The 17,289-nt window shown below is 46.5% G+C and overlaps 1 protein-coding gene across 1 annotated transcript in view; it reads left to right on the top strand.

Moving 5' to 3' along the window:
* The window catches only part of PHEX (phosphate regulating endopeptidase homolog, X-linked), a 172,791-nt gene that overhangs the window by 7,332 nt on the left and 148,170 nt on the right, over positions 1-17,289 (top strand). Inside the window, exon 3 of the mRNA XM_019529177.1 lies at positions 1,749-1,910. Coding sequence (XP_019384722.1) covers positions 1,749-1,910 — 162 coding nt within the window. The remainder of the gene's footprint in view (positions 1-1,748; positions 1,911-17,289) is intronic.

The raw sequence follows: 17,289 nt of genomic DNA, 5'->3' as shown, positions 1-17,289 counted from the left end.
ACCCCTTCTTTCTTAACAGTCTTAACAGCAGGCACTAATCTGTCTATCTATCTATCTAGCTAACTAGCTAGCTAGCTATCTTTAGTAGCTAACCTTATAAACTTATATAATAGATAACCTTATATACTTTTCATTATTAAGCAGCAGCAAATTGACTAACCCTGTTACAGCAATGGACTTTTAATGGACGTTCTCTTGGCTACATTGAGTCTCATTGTAATGAAGCTGTACTTTATACCCACAAAAGGTTCAGGCAGCAACTGCCTGCGAGAAACAGTAGTGTGGTTTAAAGTCTATTCTAACCAAGCGTGAAATTAGAACTAGGAACTTGTTTTATATTTTATTCTGTACATGCAGTATAAACCTTAGTTAACTGTGTCGCTGGGCACTTGTGTGCCCTGCTCCTAATGAAGGTTAAGAACTTAAGGGGGAAGGAGTGTAGCGGAGTGCTAGGGTGCTGGCTACTAGTGATGGTGATGTGGGCTTAGCTGCCAATCAATAGGGCAGCACAGCCGGGGGTTGCCTAAGCAACTGAGTGGGTCAGCTGACCGCCAGGGGGCAGGGCCTAGCCTATATAAACACACAAGGCTGAGGCCTGAGGCAGTTCCCCTCTGGCAGCCCAAGGAGCAGGAGCTCTGCTGCCACAGAGCAGAGCTGAGCAGACCAGAGTTAAGCAGAGCAGCCAGAGCGCTCCAGCGTTCATATAATGATGAGAGGGGGTGAAGAGAACCCTGGCAGAGAGGTGAGGGAGCGCCTAGGTGGCACACAGTTTAGGTTATAGCCGGGCGGCTTCTTTTGGGTTGTAACTGGTGGGCTCAGGGCTTTATGTTGCTAGTTTGTTATCATTACACCGGAGGACCGGGTGAGGCTATAAGGGAACGGAGAAGGCCTCATTAGGAGCTCCCCAGTAAGGCGGGGGTGCTTCCAGCGCGGTAGAGAGCGCTGTGTTTTGGGGTGTCCTGACCCCAACCCCAGTGGGGGTGGCTATCGGGATAATTAGCGCGGTAGAGAGTGCTGCGTGTGGGGTGTCCCAACCCCAACCCCAGTGGGTGGTAACAGGGCGCTAGTTGCATGACAAGCTCAGGAGCGCCAGTAAGGGCGCTGGTTGTGTGACAAGCCCAGGGGCGTTGGCCAGGACGCTGGTTGAGTGACAAGGCCAGAGCGCCTGTGGGAGGCGCCAGTTGCGTGGCAAGCCCAAAAGCGCCAGTCAGGGCGCAGAGAGTAAACTGACCAGTCAACGTCTGGTACATCTGCGAGGCTTGGGGCGTGCTAAAGGGGAGGTTGGAGGCACGCGTAGCCCATAAGGCTGGGGTGTACCGGGTCACCCCTCATAGGATAGGGGCCAGGACGAACAGAGCACCGTGTCATAGGGAACAGTAAGGCAGCCTCCCTTAAAAGATATATAACACCAAGACGTGGCGGGCGAGACTGAGGGTGCTAAACAGTTAACTTGGCACGGTAGGGGGCGCTAGGGAGATCACGGCCGCTCCTAGGGCCCGCTCTGTGACAAACTGGTATGTATATTCATATCATGATCATTTACTGTGGACTTGGGTTTTAATGCTCACTATTTGGAGTGACCCTTTGGCTATATGGTATGGTATGGTATGCTAGGATGGGATTTTAATTTTCAGGTGAGGGCAAACAGCCTTGTTTTGGAAACTGATAAATTATACTATCATTTCTGGTCTCTCATAAGTCTCTATGTTGCTAAAAATGTTCCATAAAACTAATGTGATCCTTTACAGCTGCTGCTATCCTGAGCAAAATAAACCAGTCTGTGGATCCCTGTATGAACTTTTATCGGTTTGCATGCGATGGTTGGATATATAATAACCCCATTCCTGAAGACTCGTCAAACTATGGTATTTATCCTTGGCTGAGGCACAATGTAGACCTCAAGCTAAAAGGTAAGCTCTTCTTGAAACCTTAAGGTATATTTCCACTGTAGCTTGTCACTTAGCTCCATTTAAATTAATATTGGCTGCATTTCCTTTTTGTGCATATGTTCATGCTGAATAACAGTCAACGTCACATTCTTTATTATTGTGTTCTTGCTGAAGTTTTTGATAAAAAAATACATCAAGGGAAAATAAAAAATTACACATTTGGTGGAATTAACGTTACTTAAGAATTAAATAATTTATTCTGAGCCAAACAGAGAATGATGCCAGATGCTGTTAGATTTGAACCTTAGACTTTTTAGGACATAATGACACCAGGAAAACCGTGAAGACACTTTATCAATGGTTTATTTGAAGGGGAACGGTGTGATACCTTGTTTCAAGGAGGCTCTTGCAAACAGATCCATTTTTACAACCTGTTTAGAAAATCACCTCTTAGCAAAATTGCAGTAAAATCAGGTCAATCTGAGCTTTCCTTATATAAGGATATTACTGATTTTTAAGGAGCTGAAGAAGTGGAAGAACTAGTAGGGATTTTTTTTTTTATGGCTGTGCAAAGCTTTGGTCCCTAATTCAATTCAGCAGAGATTCAGCCTGATTTGGTGGCCAAATGTCCAAATCCAAACTGAATCCAAGGACCCTTTAATCTCTCCAAATTGATTCAGAACCCTTTGAATCGATTCAGAGAGATTCGAACAAATTTGGTGATTCAGACATAAGCAACGCTTTATATATGTTTTTTCTACATTCCTCTAGGCACCCCCTTGGCTCAGCAAATGGTGCCTCCTGGGTTTGGGGAAGGCACCTGGGGTCCCCCCAGAGCTGATCACTGAGTCAGGGAGGTGCGGGGCAGTCCCCCAGCGTGCTCCCCAGCAGACCCGGAAGTGGACCGGAAGAACTTCCAGGTTCACTGCTGAGCACACTGGAGAGTCCCCCGAGCTCCTGTGGGATGCTCCATCCACTCCAGCATCGCAGCAATCACAAGCTGTGCCTGCTACATCAAGGTACACAGAAAAAAACTTTTAAAGTTGTGCCAAATTGCTGATTCACCGGATCAGCATCAAATCTTCAGATTCGGATTCAGCCATATTGAATCTGGGACAGTGATCTGAATTGACAGATCGAATCACTTTCCCTGATTCAGGCTGAATCCGTATCCAAATTAAATAGGGCCCGTTTTGCACAGCCCTAATTCCCACCCCACCCCCAGTGTTGTCAAAGACTAATGAGGCACACTAGTCCTTCATTAGTGAAATGCACTAGTCCAGGGGCAGGCAATTATTTTGAGCAAAGGGCCACTTACCAAGTTTTAGCAAGCTGTTGAGGGCCGCATGGGTAGCCCCGCCTGTTAATAGATGCCCCAGCCCCTAGATCGGAAGTCCCACCCCTTTAATCTCTGTCCTTTGCCACCAGAAGTCCCTCCCCTTGCCCCTGAAAGTACTTCCTTGGGGAAGAGGGTTTGCCATCTTAGGGGGAAAAACCCCAAATTATATACTAAAAATTAAACAGCCATAATAATTTATTTTAATTTTTATTTGTATGTGTTTGTGCTGTGTATGTAGAAGTGATTGCATAAAACCTCAAAATGCAGTCCTACCTGTATATGGTGTGGGGTGTGCATTGCTATCAGGGGGCATGCGGTGGGTGTGGGGTTTGTGAGGAGTTGTGGGTTTGTGGGTATGGGGGTTTATGGAGTTATGTATGTGTGGGTATGGTATTGTGGGTATGGGAGCCATGGAGTGCAGAGTGGCCAGTGGGTGGGCAGGAAAGTGGGGAAAGTGGTGGGGGGGAGCGCAAGTGGAAGTGAGTGGGCATGCAGGAACATGGGGCCTGTGGGGCCCTGTGTGGGGTAGAAAGAGCATGGGGTGTGGGTTGGCAGGGGTCTATGGCAGGGGTTCCCAACTTTTTTATACTGTGGACCTACAAACTGTATAATTTACAGATTTAAATTTAATTTACACATTTAAACTTACTTTTTATGGAGGGGAGTGGGGCTGCGAGGATTGGATGGGGTTGGGGCATTGGAGGACCCTGCTGGGGGTGGGGCTGCACAGGTTGCGGCCCAGGGAAACCCATTTGGGGCTGCCCAGGAAGAAGAGACTCTGCTGCTTTTCCTAGGAGCAAGCAGCAGAACTGCCTCCCTGTCCTCTGGCCCAGGCATTTCCCTGCCTGCATCCCCCTGCTCCCAGCTATGGGTGGGGTTGGAGGGCCCTGCCTAGCTTGGCACAGGGCAACCATGGTGGCAGAAGCAGGATAGGGCACGCAGAGCCAGGTGCCTCCCTCCTGGGGCTGCCCTGTTGCACACACATAAATACTGGTGGTGGAAGCAATGGCTGCAATGTGCCCAAAGTCCAGCTGGCATACTTACTCACTCCCTGGCCCACGGCACAGGCAGGGATGACTGCAAGCAGCCCCAATCCTACATGCTCCACACTCACCTGTCTGGGCTGAGCAGCGGTGGTGGGTGGGAAACAAGCTGCTGCTCAGCACGAGGGGAAAAGCAGCCCCTCTCCTCCTGCCACTGGCGCTTCCTCTGGCAGCTGCCCAGAGCCCACACAGGGCTGTCCTGGCTCTCCGCTATGTCCTTGCCCCCCTCGTGGCAGCAGTGGCAATGGAGAGCAGGCACAGGCAGCCCTATGTGGGCTCCATCAGCTGCTGCAGGGAGCACTGGTGGTGGGAGGGGGGGCTACTTTTCCCCCATGCTCAGCTGCAGTTTGTTCCTTGCTGCTGCTGCCAGCCTGGGCCCCATGCTGGCTCTGGGTTCACCCATCGGGGCAGAGTGGCACAGACTGCTGCTGGGGTGGAAGAAAGTGCCTCCCTCCTTGCTGCCAGTGGGCAGTATTTGCTGGGGGAGCCCACACTGTGCTAGGCTCTGCTGTGGCACCTTTGCCACCAGCTCTGTGCTGCCCAGAGTGGCTGCTCTGCATGGCCACTGCTGCCATGCTGGGCAGCACAGAGCCGGTGGCCAAGGACCCACAGCGAAGCTTAGCATAGTGTGGGTTCCCCCAGTAAACATTGCCCAGCAGTGGCAGGAGGTGGGGGCGCTTTTCCCCTGCACTCAGCTGCAGTTTATTTCTCACTGCTGCTGCCAGCTTGGGCCACATGCTGGCTCTGGGCTTCCACGATGGGCTGAGCAGCAGTGGTGGCAGGGCACGAACTGCTGCTGGGGCAAGGGAAAAGCAGCCCCCCACCGCCACCAGCACTTCCTGTGGCAGCTGCTTGGAGCCCACACAGGGCTGCTGGTACCTGGTCTCCATTGCCACCGCAGTCCCATGGGCAGTGAGGGCACAGCAGAGAGGCAGGGCAGCTGTGTGGGCTCTGGGAGACTGCTGCAAGGAGTGCCAGTGGTGGGAGGGGGAGAGGCTGCTTTTCTCCCATGCTGAGCAGCAGCTTGTTCCCTGCCCACCGCAGCTTCTCAGCCCAGACAGGTGAGGTGTGGAGCATGCAGGGGCAGGACTACTTGCAGTCATCCCCACCTGTACCACAAGCCTGGGGCAGGTAGGGCTGGGAGCAAGCAGGTGTGTGGCAACCAGTGGCAGCTGGGCGGGAGTGCCTGACCTGCGTTGGTGCCCCAGGACCAGCATCGGTGGGGCCCAGATTGGGGCAGCAGGAGTACAGGGTCCAGTTGGCTGTGGCTCTATGGAGCCAGGCCTGTTCCCCCCCTTTTCCTGCTGGCAGCCCAGCCCAGCTCCATAGACCCCTGCCAGCCCACAGCCCATGCTCCTGCTGCCCTGCTCTGGGCCCCATTGGCACTGGCCCTGGGACACTGGTGTGGGCCCCACACTCCCACATGCCCACTCCCTCTCACTACCCCTGCCCCCACCACCACTTTCCCCACTTTCCTGCCTGCTGCCCCCACCCCTTCCCACCTTAATTTCCCATTCAGCACAGGGAAGTGTGAACAGCCCCATGGTCCCAGGCCAGAAGACCCTGCTAGGCAGGGGCTTCAGCTGCGGGGTGGGGCTGGGTGGGCCCTGCAATTGCAGGAGCTTGCCATGACTTCCCCTGGGTACTACTGTCCCTGGCTCCTGTCTCCTTTGACAGGAAGCTGGGGGCAGATAAATATTAATTTTCTAAACTTTTTAGGGGCCCTGCAGGCTGGATAGAATGCCCTGGTGGGCTGAATTCGGCCTGCAGGCCATATTTTGCCCACCCCTGCATTAGCCTGATTGATGAAGAAAGTGAACAGAGGGCAGCTAATATATTATACAAATGATTTCCATGTTGCTTTGTTACATGCTGTCACGTTTTCCTCATCAATATGTTCTTTTAGAAGAATGCTGGGGAACTACATTTGTGTGATATTATTCATGATCTCTTTTTTTTTCCTATATTCCATGATTATTTGACGATAGGTATTTTGAACCAAAACTGATCTTACCCAAGGCAGTGATGTAGCTTTGCCTACAGACTGTTCCAATAACTATATTTTCAAGTCATGTTAGCATGTTTACTAAATTTGTTGGCTGAGGATGGCATGTCACAGCTCAGTATTCAGCTTCATTGAAGTTCCATTACCAACTGGTACATGAGGCACTGAAGTGGTTAAAGTACCTGACCTCTCATCAGGCAAACAGAAAAAATGCATGTCTAGAGAAAAAATAGCCTGGGGTGGAAATGTGTAGGAAGGGAGATATTTTCATCTGAATGTGACTTGACTTAAGAGCTAGATTCAGTGGCAAAACTACCTCTGCAGGAAGTTGTGCAGACTGGTTGTGGGGGGCGGGGAAGGACAATGGTTGTTGTTTGTTCAAAAAAAAAAGTGTCAGTTTTTATAATCTTCGCTCAAAGTATGAGTCATGCAAAGGAAGGGAGATTTAATATTGTCCTTGAAGTGCCTTAATGTAGTAAACTGTAAATGTTAAGGCACTTCAAGGTACTATGTTGCTACTATATTACTTGAAATAACAGTGCTCTGGGCTCAGCAGACTAGAGAGAGATCAGCACTTTTGTGTTGCACTAAATAGATTTAGTGGATTTACTGTCTTCTGGGATTTTTGTGCATCATAAAGTCCATCTCCAACTACCTTTCTTCCATAAGGTCAGCATCCAGTGTACATTTATTCTAGACACCATAAAAGTTTATGGCTGTAGTCTATTCCAAATAGCATAGAACAGTAGTACTCAACCTTTTGACCCCGTGGGACAGATGAGTGGTGTGGAACTGGTCTATGTGCTGGATTAAACTTCATGTACTAGAATTAGCTCATCACCATCTCTGGGTACATCTAACAAGATGCTTAACTTCGTATTAGCATAGTATACTGCAAAGGACATTCCATCTATGCATGCACAGGCTTACTTCACAGTAAACTTTCCTAATAAGTAAATTTATTACCTGCAAATCCAAGTAGTAAATTTACTTAGCATTGGTAACAGCGTTGTACTGCTTGTGTAAACACCTGACTGGGAGCAAAATCTGCTTCTCATCAGCCATCTACTAGGGGGTGGGAGATAGTCCCTGCCTGGGATCCTGTGGCAGAGCCTGCCCTGGCAGCCAGCTGGGGGCAGCTCCTGGGGGCAGGGAGCTATGTCCCCTTGCCTGGGCAGCAGGGAACTCTAAGCCCCCTGCTCTGAGATTGCAATCGGGAAGTGGGGGCTGGGAGATCCTTATCTCCCACCCCCCACTTTGCCATTGCAATTAGGAAGCAGGGGGCTGGAGGACCTTTATCTCCCAGCCTGAGTCCCATGGTCATGGGACTTGGGTTGGGAGAACCTTATCTCAGTGCAACGAGACATACCCCTGTTCCTTTATTAGTTTATCTTACTAAATGTGAAGCCCAACAAACTACTACCTTTCTCACAGACTTTATGTTGTGTCCTTCACTCCTAAGGACACACATAAAGGTTGTATGAGGGGAAATGTGGTCAAATATGTAGTTCTAGTGTGATTCCCTTGACTCATATCTGTTAAAGGAATTAAATCCCCAAACAAGGCTGAGGAGTGCTATATGATGGGGATAAAAGCAGCTGAGGAAAACTGGCCACAGCAAGTTTAATTAGTTTTAGCTTTTGTACAGTTGTCATTCATGCATGACGTGGATTTATTAATATGTATGTTGTTCCTATAAGAGCAGTATGATTTTTAAAAAGCAGCATGATTCAGAGGTATCCTCAAGAAACACCTAAAATATCAATCATTAGTTTGTGTCCTGTGCCAAGGGTACTCAACCAGATCCAGCCACCAGTAGAGTCATCTGCTGTTTGGTGTCTCACAAGTCTGGAAATTTGGCAGCAGGAGAGCAGTGGTACCATTCTCTTGCTGCCAAATTTTGAGGCCCATGAGCTAGACAGCAGGGTCTTAGGGGACCCAATCCCAGTGTGCCAGGCCAGAACCAGGTGTGTGGGGGCACAGAGCACCCAATTCACGATCTAGACATACAGGTATAGTGAGAGGCCCTCATCTCCTGATCCTGGCAAGCAGGCCTGGGTCAGGGTGGTACAGGGCATTACACAGGTCTAGGCAGGGATGGCCTGGGGCCCCAGAATCCAATCCTGGAGCATGGGGCTAGAGGGTGGGGAGGGGACACTGGGCCCTAATTCTGGTACATGGGGCCCAATCCCAGCACATGGGGCTGGGCAGGAGTGGTACAGGGCCCCAGGGTCCAATCCTAGGACACAGAGGATGTGTCTATACATGCATTTACTCCAGCCTAGATGTACTGTGCAGTAAGCTACTGGTCACAGGACTCAGGCTGGGAGACCTTTATCTAACCTGTTTTGTGCTGTCCCCATCCAGCTCCAGACTGCACATGCAGACTCCCCCAGCCAGCCTGGGGATGGCTGGGAATTGTCCCGGTCAGAGGCAGACCCCAGCTGCATGCCTCAATCAGGTGATCAAGGCATAGGGCTTGGAAAGAACTGCATGGGTCAGGTAGGTCCCAGCATCCTGCTGCACTGGCAGCTCTTTCCAAGCCCTGTGCCCCTGATTGGGGAACCATGGCCAGGATCTTCCTGTTGTCAGGGCAGGAGGACATTGTCCCTGCCCCAGCAGCAGGGAGCCACCCAGGGCCAGGAGACGGCTCTCTTCTGGCCCAGTGCTTCCTGCCAGCCCTTGGACTGGCACCCAGGGGGATGGGAGCACATCTTCTCCCTAATCCCCACATGTGTAGACACCTACCCAAAAACCCTTACTGGGTGCATCTACACATGCCCCTATAGTGTCATTGTTACTGCGCCATCAATATTAAATGGCTGTGCCAGCAGTGAAGTTATTTTTAGCCTCTACGTTGCCGTAGAGATGTGCTGCAGTGAGGGAGTGTGTTGTTACGCTGACAGTTGTGGTGTCACGGTTTATGCCCGACACTGTTGCTGTAGCACATTGCTATGACGACATAGCATCTCTTGTAGACGCGCCTGCTATGCAGTAACCTACTGTACAGTAAATCTAGGCTGAAGTAAATGCATGTGTTGACGTGTCCACAGAGGACTTGAGTAATTAGCTTCACAGTAAAGCATTGCTATCTACATGTGTTCCAGTATTAGGTATTTGTCACATCACCTTAATGACACTTATAGATGCACCCAGTGGCTCATATATTTGGAGGTTCATACCTGATGCCATATAAAAGAGAGGGATGTGACATGTTCCATATCAGTCTGATGTGGTCTATCTTCACTGGCTGGTGATACTGGGGGGCTTAGTGTAAATTAATTGCCTGAAAAAGTATTCCATTCGTACCATTACTAAGTTAGCTAATTATGGGAGCAACTGAACAGAATGGTAGTCTCTCTGAAATTTGGCCTTTCTTCTTTCAACTTGCATTCTTTAAAATAAACTTTCCAAAAGAAATGACTTGTCAAAAGAGTACATTTCTTTCAAAGTTGGTGGTTGGTGGCTGAAATGACAGTGAATGTCTTCTGCCTGTATACTTGTGCTTTAACCAGAGATAATAAATTAACTGTACTTGACATTTCTGGTTAGCCATTTGTCCATGCTATCAAATGCTTTGGCAAAGTGTATAATTCTTACATAGCAAGAATATATGCTAGAGGTGAGCACTGGCAAGCAAAATCATTCACTATTTCCTTTGGAAATCAGGCCACGTATTTAGGGGCTTATATGTGGGCTTGGAAATGGAATTGTGGGCACCCACACTGAAAATTTTGGCCTACCACTTTGCATAGCATTTTGCATTTTTTTTAATAGTTGTATTTATTTAACATGCAGTTGTTTTTAGGAAGTAAAATTTTGAAAGAACTGATTATAAATATTTCAGAACTTGTCTAGTAATCTTAAATAATCCTGTTAATCTTACTATTTTAGCATAGCTTGGCTAGAGAATTGCATTCTTCATATTTTATGTTCTATGGTATGGTATGGCAATTTATTAAAGAATGATGTTTCTTTAGAACAGTGGTCTTTGGAACAATTCAGATGGTTCTTTAGGACAATTCAGTGTGTTTTCTGGTCTCTGAATACTCTTGAATCTGAATCAGAGAGAGAATAAGCCAGGGAAGTTTGGATATTTGTCTGTGAAAAGTCCTTGGCATTAGATTTTGATTTTGAATTCTTATTACCATGATTCAATGGGAGCAGAGGCAGATTCCCAAGCTTTCTTAGTGAAGTACTATAAGGAAAGTGCCAGCATAGGAGTGTGATTCAGTGAAGAAAAGTGTGAATAAACTGTAGCCCGACAATAATGAGAGCAGTTAATTCTTTCATGATGCTCATATGTAAAGAACCAGAATAAGCTAAAGGATGGAGGAGGTATCAGCTTGAAGATTGGAAGGAATATTCCCCTGTGTCACTGTGAAAGTAATAGGGAGCTCTGATAATGAAGGATAAAAAGAGGGATTATGGGGATGAAAAATGGAATTAGCAGATAGGCAGAGTGTAGTGATTTGGTGCACATTATTGTCCATATATTTTTTTATTTGTTGAAGCAAACAGACAAGAAAACCGTGTTTTGAGATTTTCTTTGTTTTACAAACGTATAAAAACAACACTATTTATTTGTGTTTTGAGGTAAGGTTTGAGTTCATGTGTACAGGAATATGTAAATATGATTTTTTAAAAAATCCTTTTGGTGTTTTCCCATATTCATAACAGCTTCAAATTTTAAAATAATTATATTTTACCCTTTAATTTTCCACTTGCTTTTGGACGGGGTAGAACTCAGGTGGATTTTGACAGAAGAGAAGGCTGAGAGGGGATCTGGTAGCTGTTCACAAAGTCACTGGGGGGACCAGTGGGAATTGGGGAAGGCTCTGTTCCCCTGGGCACCACCTGGGGTTACTAGGAATAATGGACACAAATTGTTAGAGAGAAGGTTCAGGCTGGACATCAGGAGACATTACTTTATAGTTAGGGCTCCCAAGTGAGTTGGTACTCTCTCCTACCTTGGGGGTCTTCAAGAAGAGGCTGGGCAGATATGTGGCTGGGTTGATATGATCCTGGCACCCGTTCCTGCCTGGGTCAGGGGCTGGACCTGATGATCTGTTTAGGTCCCTTCCAACCCTACTTACTATGATATTATGATACTAAGATTGGAAGCTAGAGACTGAAAATGAATTGGTTTGAGTACAGACAAATATATGGTGCTATGCCTAATAATTAAAAGCACAAATATGGGAAAGAAATGGCTATGTGGTAGCAAAGGACATCGGGGTTTGGGTGGATCACAGGTTCCACATGAGTCAGAAACATGATGCAGTTACAAAATAAAAGCAAACGTGATTTGAGGCTGCATCAATAGGAGTATTTGGTGCAAGACATTGGAGTTGATAGATAATATATTCAGCACTGGTTAGATCTTATTTAGAGAATTGTGAGAGTTTTGGCCTCTGTATTTTAAGAAGGATGAGGAGAATTTAGAGAAGGTCCAGAGGTGGGTGACAAAAATGATAAAGGGCTTGGAAGACAAAGCCATATGATGAAAGCTTGAGAAAATGAGGCATGTTCAGCCTGGAGAAAAGAAAATCCAATGGGGACATGACAGAAGTCTTCAAATATTTCAGGAGAGGTCCCAGATAATTGGAAAAGGGCAAACATGGTGCCTATATTTAAGAAAGGGGAAAAAAGGAGGATCCAGGGAATTACAGACCAGTCAGCCTCACCTCAGTCCCTGGAAAAATCATGGAGCAGATCCTCAAGGAATCCATTTCTAAGCACTCAGAGGAGAAGAAGTTTTATTAGGAACATTCAGCATGGATTCACGAGGGGCAAGTCAAGCCTGACCAACCTGATTGCCTTCTATAATGAGATGATTGGCTCTGGGGTTGGTGGGTGTGATTTACCTTGATTTTAGCAAGGCTTTTGATATGGTCGCCCACAATGCAGGCAAGCTAAAGAAGTATGGACTGGATGAATAGACTGTAAGGTGGATAGAAAACTGGTTGGAGAACTGAGCTCAGAGAGTAGTAATCAATGGATCCATGACTGGCTGGCAGATGGTATCAAGTGGAGTGCCCCATGGGTCAGGCCTGGGGCCAGTTTTGTTCAATGTTTTCATCAATGATCTAGAAGATGGCATACAGTGTGGGCAACTGGTGCCTCCTGAGTGAGGGGGGGCAAGTGCCCCCCCCCCAGCAGCCAGTCAGCAACCGGGGGGGAAGATCTCCCCCATGGCCAATCGCACTGACCAGGGGTAGGTCTCCCCCAGGTATGTGCTCCAACCTCGGAGTGCCAGCAGCGCACCAGGAAGGGCCAGGGGTGCACTGATTTACTCCCCACAGGGAATGCTGGCTGTCAGAGGATGCACTAGTGCTCTTAGGGGTGTGCGTGCACCCCTGCTGTTCAGGGTTATATCAAGGTAAGCTTGTACTTTCTGTCTGGGTTAATAAACGTGTTCTTACCATAACACTTCCTGCTGTAAGCTATTTGAATTTCCACTAGATTTCCCTGTTGATTATTAAACGTTGTCTGGATTTTAGGTGCATGTATAATCTTTGTATTTGAATGCAGTTGGTTCTTTTGCACCCTCAGCAAGTTTTCAGATGACACCAAGCTGGGGGAGAGTAGTAGATATGCTGGAGGGTAGGATTAGGATTCAGAGTGACCTAGAGAAATTGAAGGATTGGGCCAAGAGGAATCTCATGAAGGTTAACAAGGACAAGTGAAAAGTCCTGCACTTTAGGATGGAACAATCCCATGCACCAGGACAGGCTGGGGACTGACTGGCTGTGCAGCAGCTCTGCAGAAAAGGACCTGGGGATGATAGTGGACAATGAGCTAAATATAAGCCAACAGTGTGCCCTTGTTGCCAGGAAGGCTAATGGCATATTGGGCTGCATTTGTAGGACGTTTGCCAGTAGGTCAAGGGAAGTGATCATTCTTCTCTGTTCAGCACTGGTGAGGCCATGTTTGAAGTAACGTGTTCAGCTTTGGGCCCCCCACTACAAAAAGGATGTGGGCAAGTTGGAGACAGTCGAGTGGAGGGCAACAAAATTGGTTTGGGGGCTGGCGCAATTGACTCATGAGGACAGGCTGAGGGAACTGGGCTTATTTAGTCTGCAGGAGAAAAGACTAAGGGGGAATTCAATAACAGCCTTCAAGTCATGAAGGATGGTTCCAAAGAGGATGGAGCTAGATGGTTCTCAGTGGTGGCAGATGACAGAACAAGGAGCAACAGTCTCCAGTTGCACCAACGGAAATTTAGGTTAGATATTAGGAAGAACTTTCTCACTAAGAGGAGGTTACCCAGAGAAGTGGTGCAATCACCATCCTTGGTCCCTCTTCATCCTCCCAAGGTCTTTCCAACACTATTTTTTTATGATTCTATGAAATGTTTGAAAAGATGCCATAAAGAAGAGGGAGAACAGCTGTTTTCCTTTGCTGCAGGGGGCATGACATAAAGCAACGACTTTAAATTCAGCAAAATAGATTTAGACTCATTATACTCTCTAATGATAGACTCGTTTAAAGTTGAAGAACATTTTGAGTGTGGCCTCTCTTACTGAAAACGATTTTACAGACTGCTGTTCTTCAGGGTTAAATTAAGATGAGCTTGTACATTGTCTGGGTTAGGAAATGTGTTCTTACCATAACATTTTCTGCTGTAAGCTATTTGAATTTCCACTAGATTTCCCTGTTTTGATTATTGACCATTGTCTGGATTTTACGTGCATGTATAATCTTTGTGTTTGAATGCAGTTGGTTCTCTGCAAATAATGCACAACTGGAATCCTGGAGTGAGTAAATCGATACTTGTTGCCTATGGTGCACTCTGATCAAGTGCCAAATGATTTCTTATTGCTCCAAAGTCTGCAAAACAACAATGTACAGCTGGTTTTTGAAATGTGTTTGTACAGGAAGCAATAAATTACAAAATTGTGCAAACATTTTTAAATCTCAGCAGTGCAAGAAAATTATTTAGAATTACATAAATAGTTTGTGAACATATCCTTCAATGCCTTTTCAAATCTAATCACCCTGTGTGTGGAAGCCATTGTATAGATTTTATCCATATATTGATCCTAGCACAATGGGGCACCTAGTTTAGTCTAATTTGCTGAATTAAGCTATTTAGCATTGCTATTTGCTGATGACAGCCCTTTTAAGTGAGGATTTTCTACTAAAGCAAATACAGAGGAGCAGATGCCTCTTGGATGATATTATATACAGTTTTTCTAAATAACAGAAAACAGGCAACAAATAAAATAACGTCCCAAAATAATTTGCAAGGATTTTCTGTAGAAAACACCTTCTGCATTTATATGATTTCAGGAAGGTAAAAATAACCCAGACATGTTGGCACTTGGAAACATCTGTGCATTGGTTCCTTTCATTCTAAAAGATTCCAGAAGGTCCAGTTGAGTAATCATTCTGTTGCCCCAAAGGATCCATCATGCAAGGAGAGAGAAATGGCAGAGAAATGACACAGGGTTCCATTTTGTTATCCATCCTCTTCAAGTCCCCAGTGTATGCAGCCATTATGATGGATAGGGTTTGGTGTCCATACATAAATTAATGCTCACTGCTGGTTTTCCATCTTCACCACTACCTAATAGATAGATGAAAGACTTGGACACTATCCAAAGAGATGGGGCATGGATGCGATACTCTTGAGTTCATGCTATTAGGATCGTGGAAGCAGGCAGTAGTGACATAGTTCTCCCTGTGACCCTAGAGCTTTCTGAGGTGGTGTTGGATAATTTGGTGCTTCTGGGTGACCAGGTAAGAAATTTGTTACATGAGGGCCTAGTTTGCACCTCAGTCACCTCAAACTTTTTCCAGATCCATCAAGATTTATAACTTGCATCTATGTTGAGGAGCATGCAGAGATGCTGAGTATGTGGGGGCCTGAGGTCCCTCGTCCCCCTCAGGGAGAGGGCTCTCACCTGAAATGTGTAAAACTTTTCACATGTCCATCATCTTAGGCTTTCCTCCCTGCCCGCCCTCCCTGGCAAAAATAAAAGTTGGCCCCCTTGGGAGTATGCGTTTAACTATTAAACTTTATTCCCTATTAAAGTCCCCAAAAAACTACTTACTTCCATTATCTGCACTGCAGGTCAGTTGATTTTGAGGGCTGTTTTGGGTGTTCACATTGCTCTGTATAGCACATAAGTAGGTATTCTGGATATATCTTGTTGGAAAAATTCCAATGGACATTTTCCCCCCCCCCAATCAATGTCAACGTGTTATGAGGAGGCTGATTTTTTTTATGAAGTTCTGATAGAAATGGGTCAGAGGTCTGAAGGAACTTTGCTTCTAAGGAGGCTTAAAAATTAACTCCGAAGGCAGGTATCCATTAAAATCCTGCCTTGGGTTACCTATGACTCATTTACTAGGGGTGTGCGAAATGGGGCCCTATTCGGTTTGGAATTGGCCTGAATCGGGGACAGTGATTTGATTAGTTGGTTTGGATCACTGTCCCCGATTTGATTCGGCCAACTCCAAATCTGAAGATTCGATGCTGATTCAGAGAATCAGTGATTTGGCCATAGACACAGCTTGAAATGTTTTTGCTACATACCTCGAGGCACCAGGCATAGCTCGTGATTGCTGTGATGCTGGGATGGATGGAGCATCCCACAGGAGTGCAGGGTAGGTCTCCAGCACGCTCTGCAGCAGACCCAGAAGTGGACCAGAAGTACTTCTGGTCCACTTCGGGGTTTGCTGCCAAACATGTGGAGAGCCTCCCCATGGTCCTGGGGGATGCTCCATCCACCCCAGCATCTCAGCAATCACGAGCCACACCTGGTACCTCGAGGTATGTAGAAAAAACATTTAAAACTGTGTCTGTATCTGAATTGCTGAATCTTTCTGAATCTCTCCAATTTGATTCAGAGAGATTAAAGGTCCCGATTCAATTCCATTCAGAAATTTGGTCCACTGAATCTGGCTGAATCTCCACCAAATTGAACCAGGTACTGAAGCTTCACATAGCCCTACAATTTGCCTAGGTCCGTGGCAGTTCAGCGGTAGTCAGCTTTGCAGCCAGAGACCACATGGCTTCCTGAATCCATTGTGGTGGCTGCTAGCCATATGGGTGCCTTAGAGCCAGGGCTCCACTGCCTTTCAGAGAGAATTTTTAAATATGTTTTTTCTTTTGGTTCCAAATCAGAATTAAAACATATTTCTAAGTGTCAAAACTCTCTGTGAAATGGAATTACCTTCCTCCACATAGTTCTATTTCTAGGAGCTGTACCTCTCATCACCATACTGCTGTTCCTGAAGGTGCTTGATCTAACAGTGCTCTGGGTGCAAAAGGAGACAGGAGGGAGGATATTTCTGATGATGGATCCTTGATTCTGAAATGCATTTGCTCCTTGCTTCACCACCAAGCCTAGTGATAAGTGGCTTTCTGAACACTATGCAAGGCTCATCTCTTTGCTTTGAGGGTTGAGTATGTTGGTAGGATGTGGTAGGGGACTCTGATCGTGTTAAACAGGGAATTAGAAAGTTTCTAGATTATGAACATTGGTTCAATTCATATTGGTTTTTTAGACATGACAGTACTTTGTATATGGGTGTTATACAGTTGTTTCCTATGGCCCCTGCTGTGGTAAAGATTTCTGAGAGTGATTCTTGTGTCTCTTGTGGCAGGCACCTGAGGCTGGTGCCCAGCTCTCTTGACCCTAGTTATGCTACTGTTGAGGCATTTCAAGCTGTGTCTATGGCCAAATACCTGCTTATTTTGTGTGTTGGTGACAGATTTCTTGTAGAGGTCTTTGCAGTACTATTAAAAGTTTAGTGGAAGTTTCTAATTGAGCAGCATATTCTGAAAAGTAAGGGTTTTACTAAGAAAGTATCAAGAAAAATTTTAATACTGTTAGCTGAGGTTTGTGCTTTCTCATCAGGCAATCTGTTTCATAGATTTCATAGACATTAGGGCTGGAAAGGACCTCAGAAGATCACCAAGTCCAGCCCCCCACCCAAAGGGCAGGAAGTCAGCTGGGGTCATAGGATCCCAGCAAGATAAGCATCCAATTTGCTCTTGAA

The sequence above is a fragment of the Crocodylus porosus genome, unplaced genomic scaffold (genome assembly GCF_001723895.1).
Source record: "Crocodylus porosus isolate Cpor-Errol unplaced genomic scaffold, CroPor_comp1, whole genome shotgun sequence".
NCBI lineage: Eukaryota > Metazoa > Chordata > Crocodylia > Crocodylidae > Crocodylus > Crocodylus porosus.
This window is presented reverse-complemented; position numbering and strand designations above follow the sequence as displayed.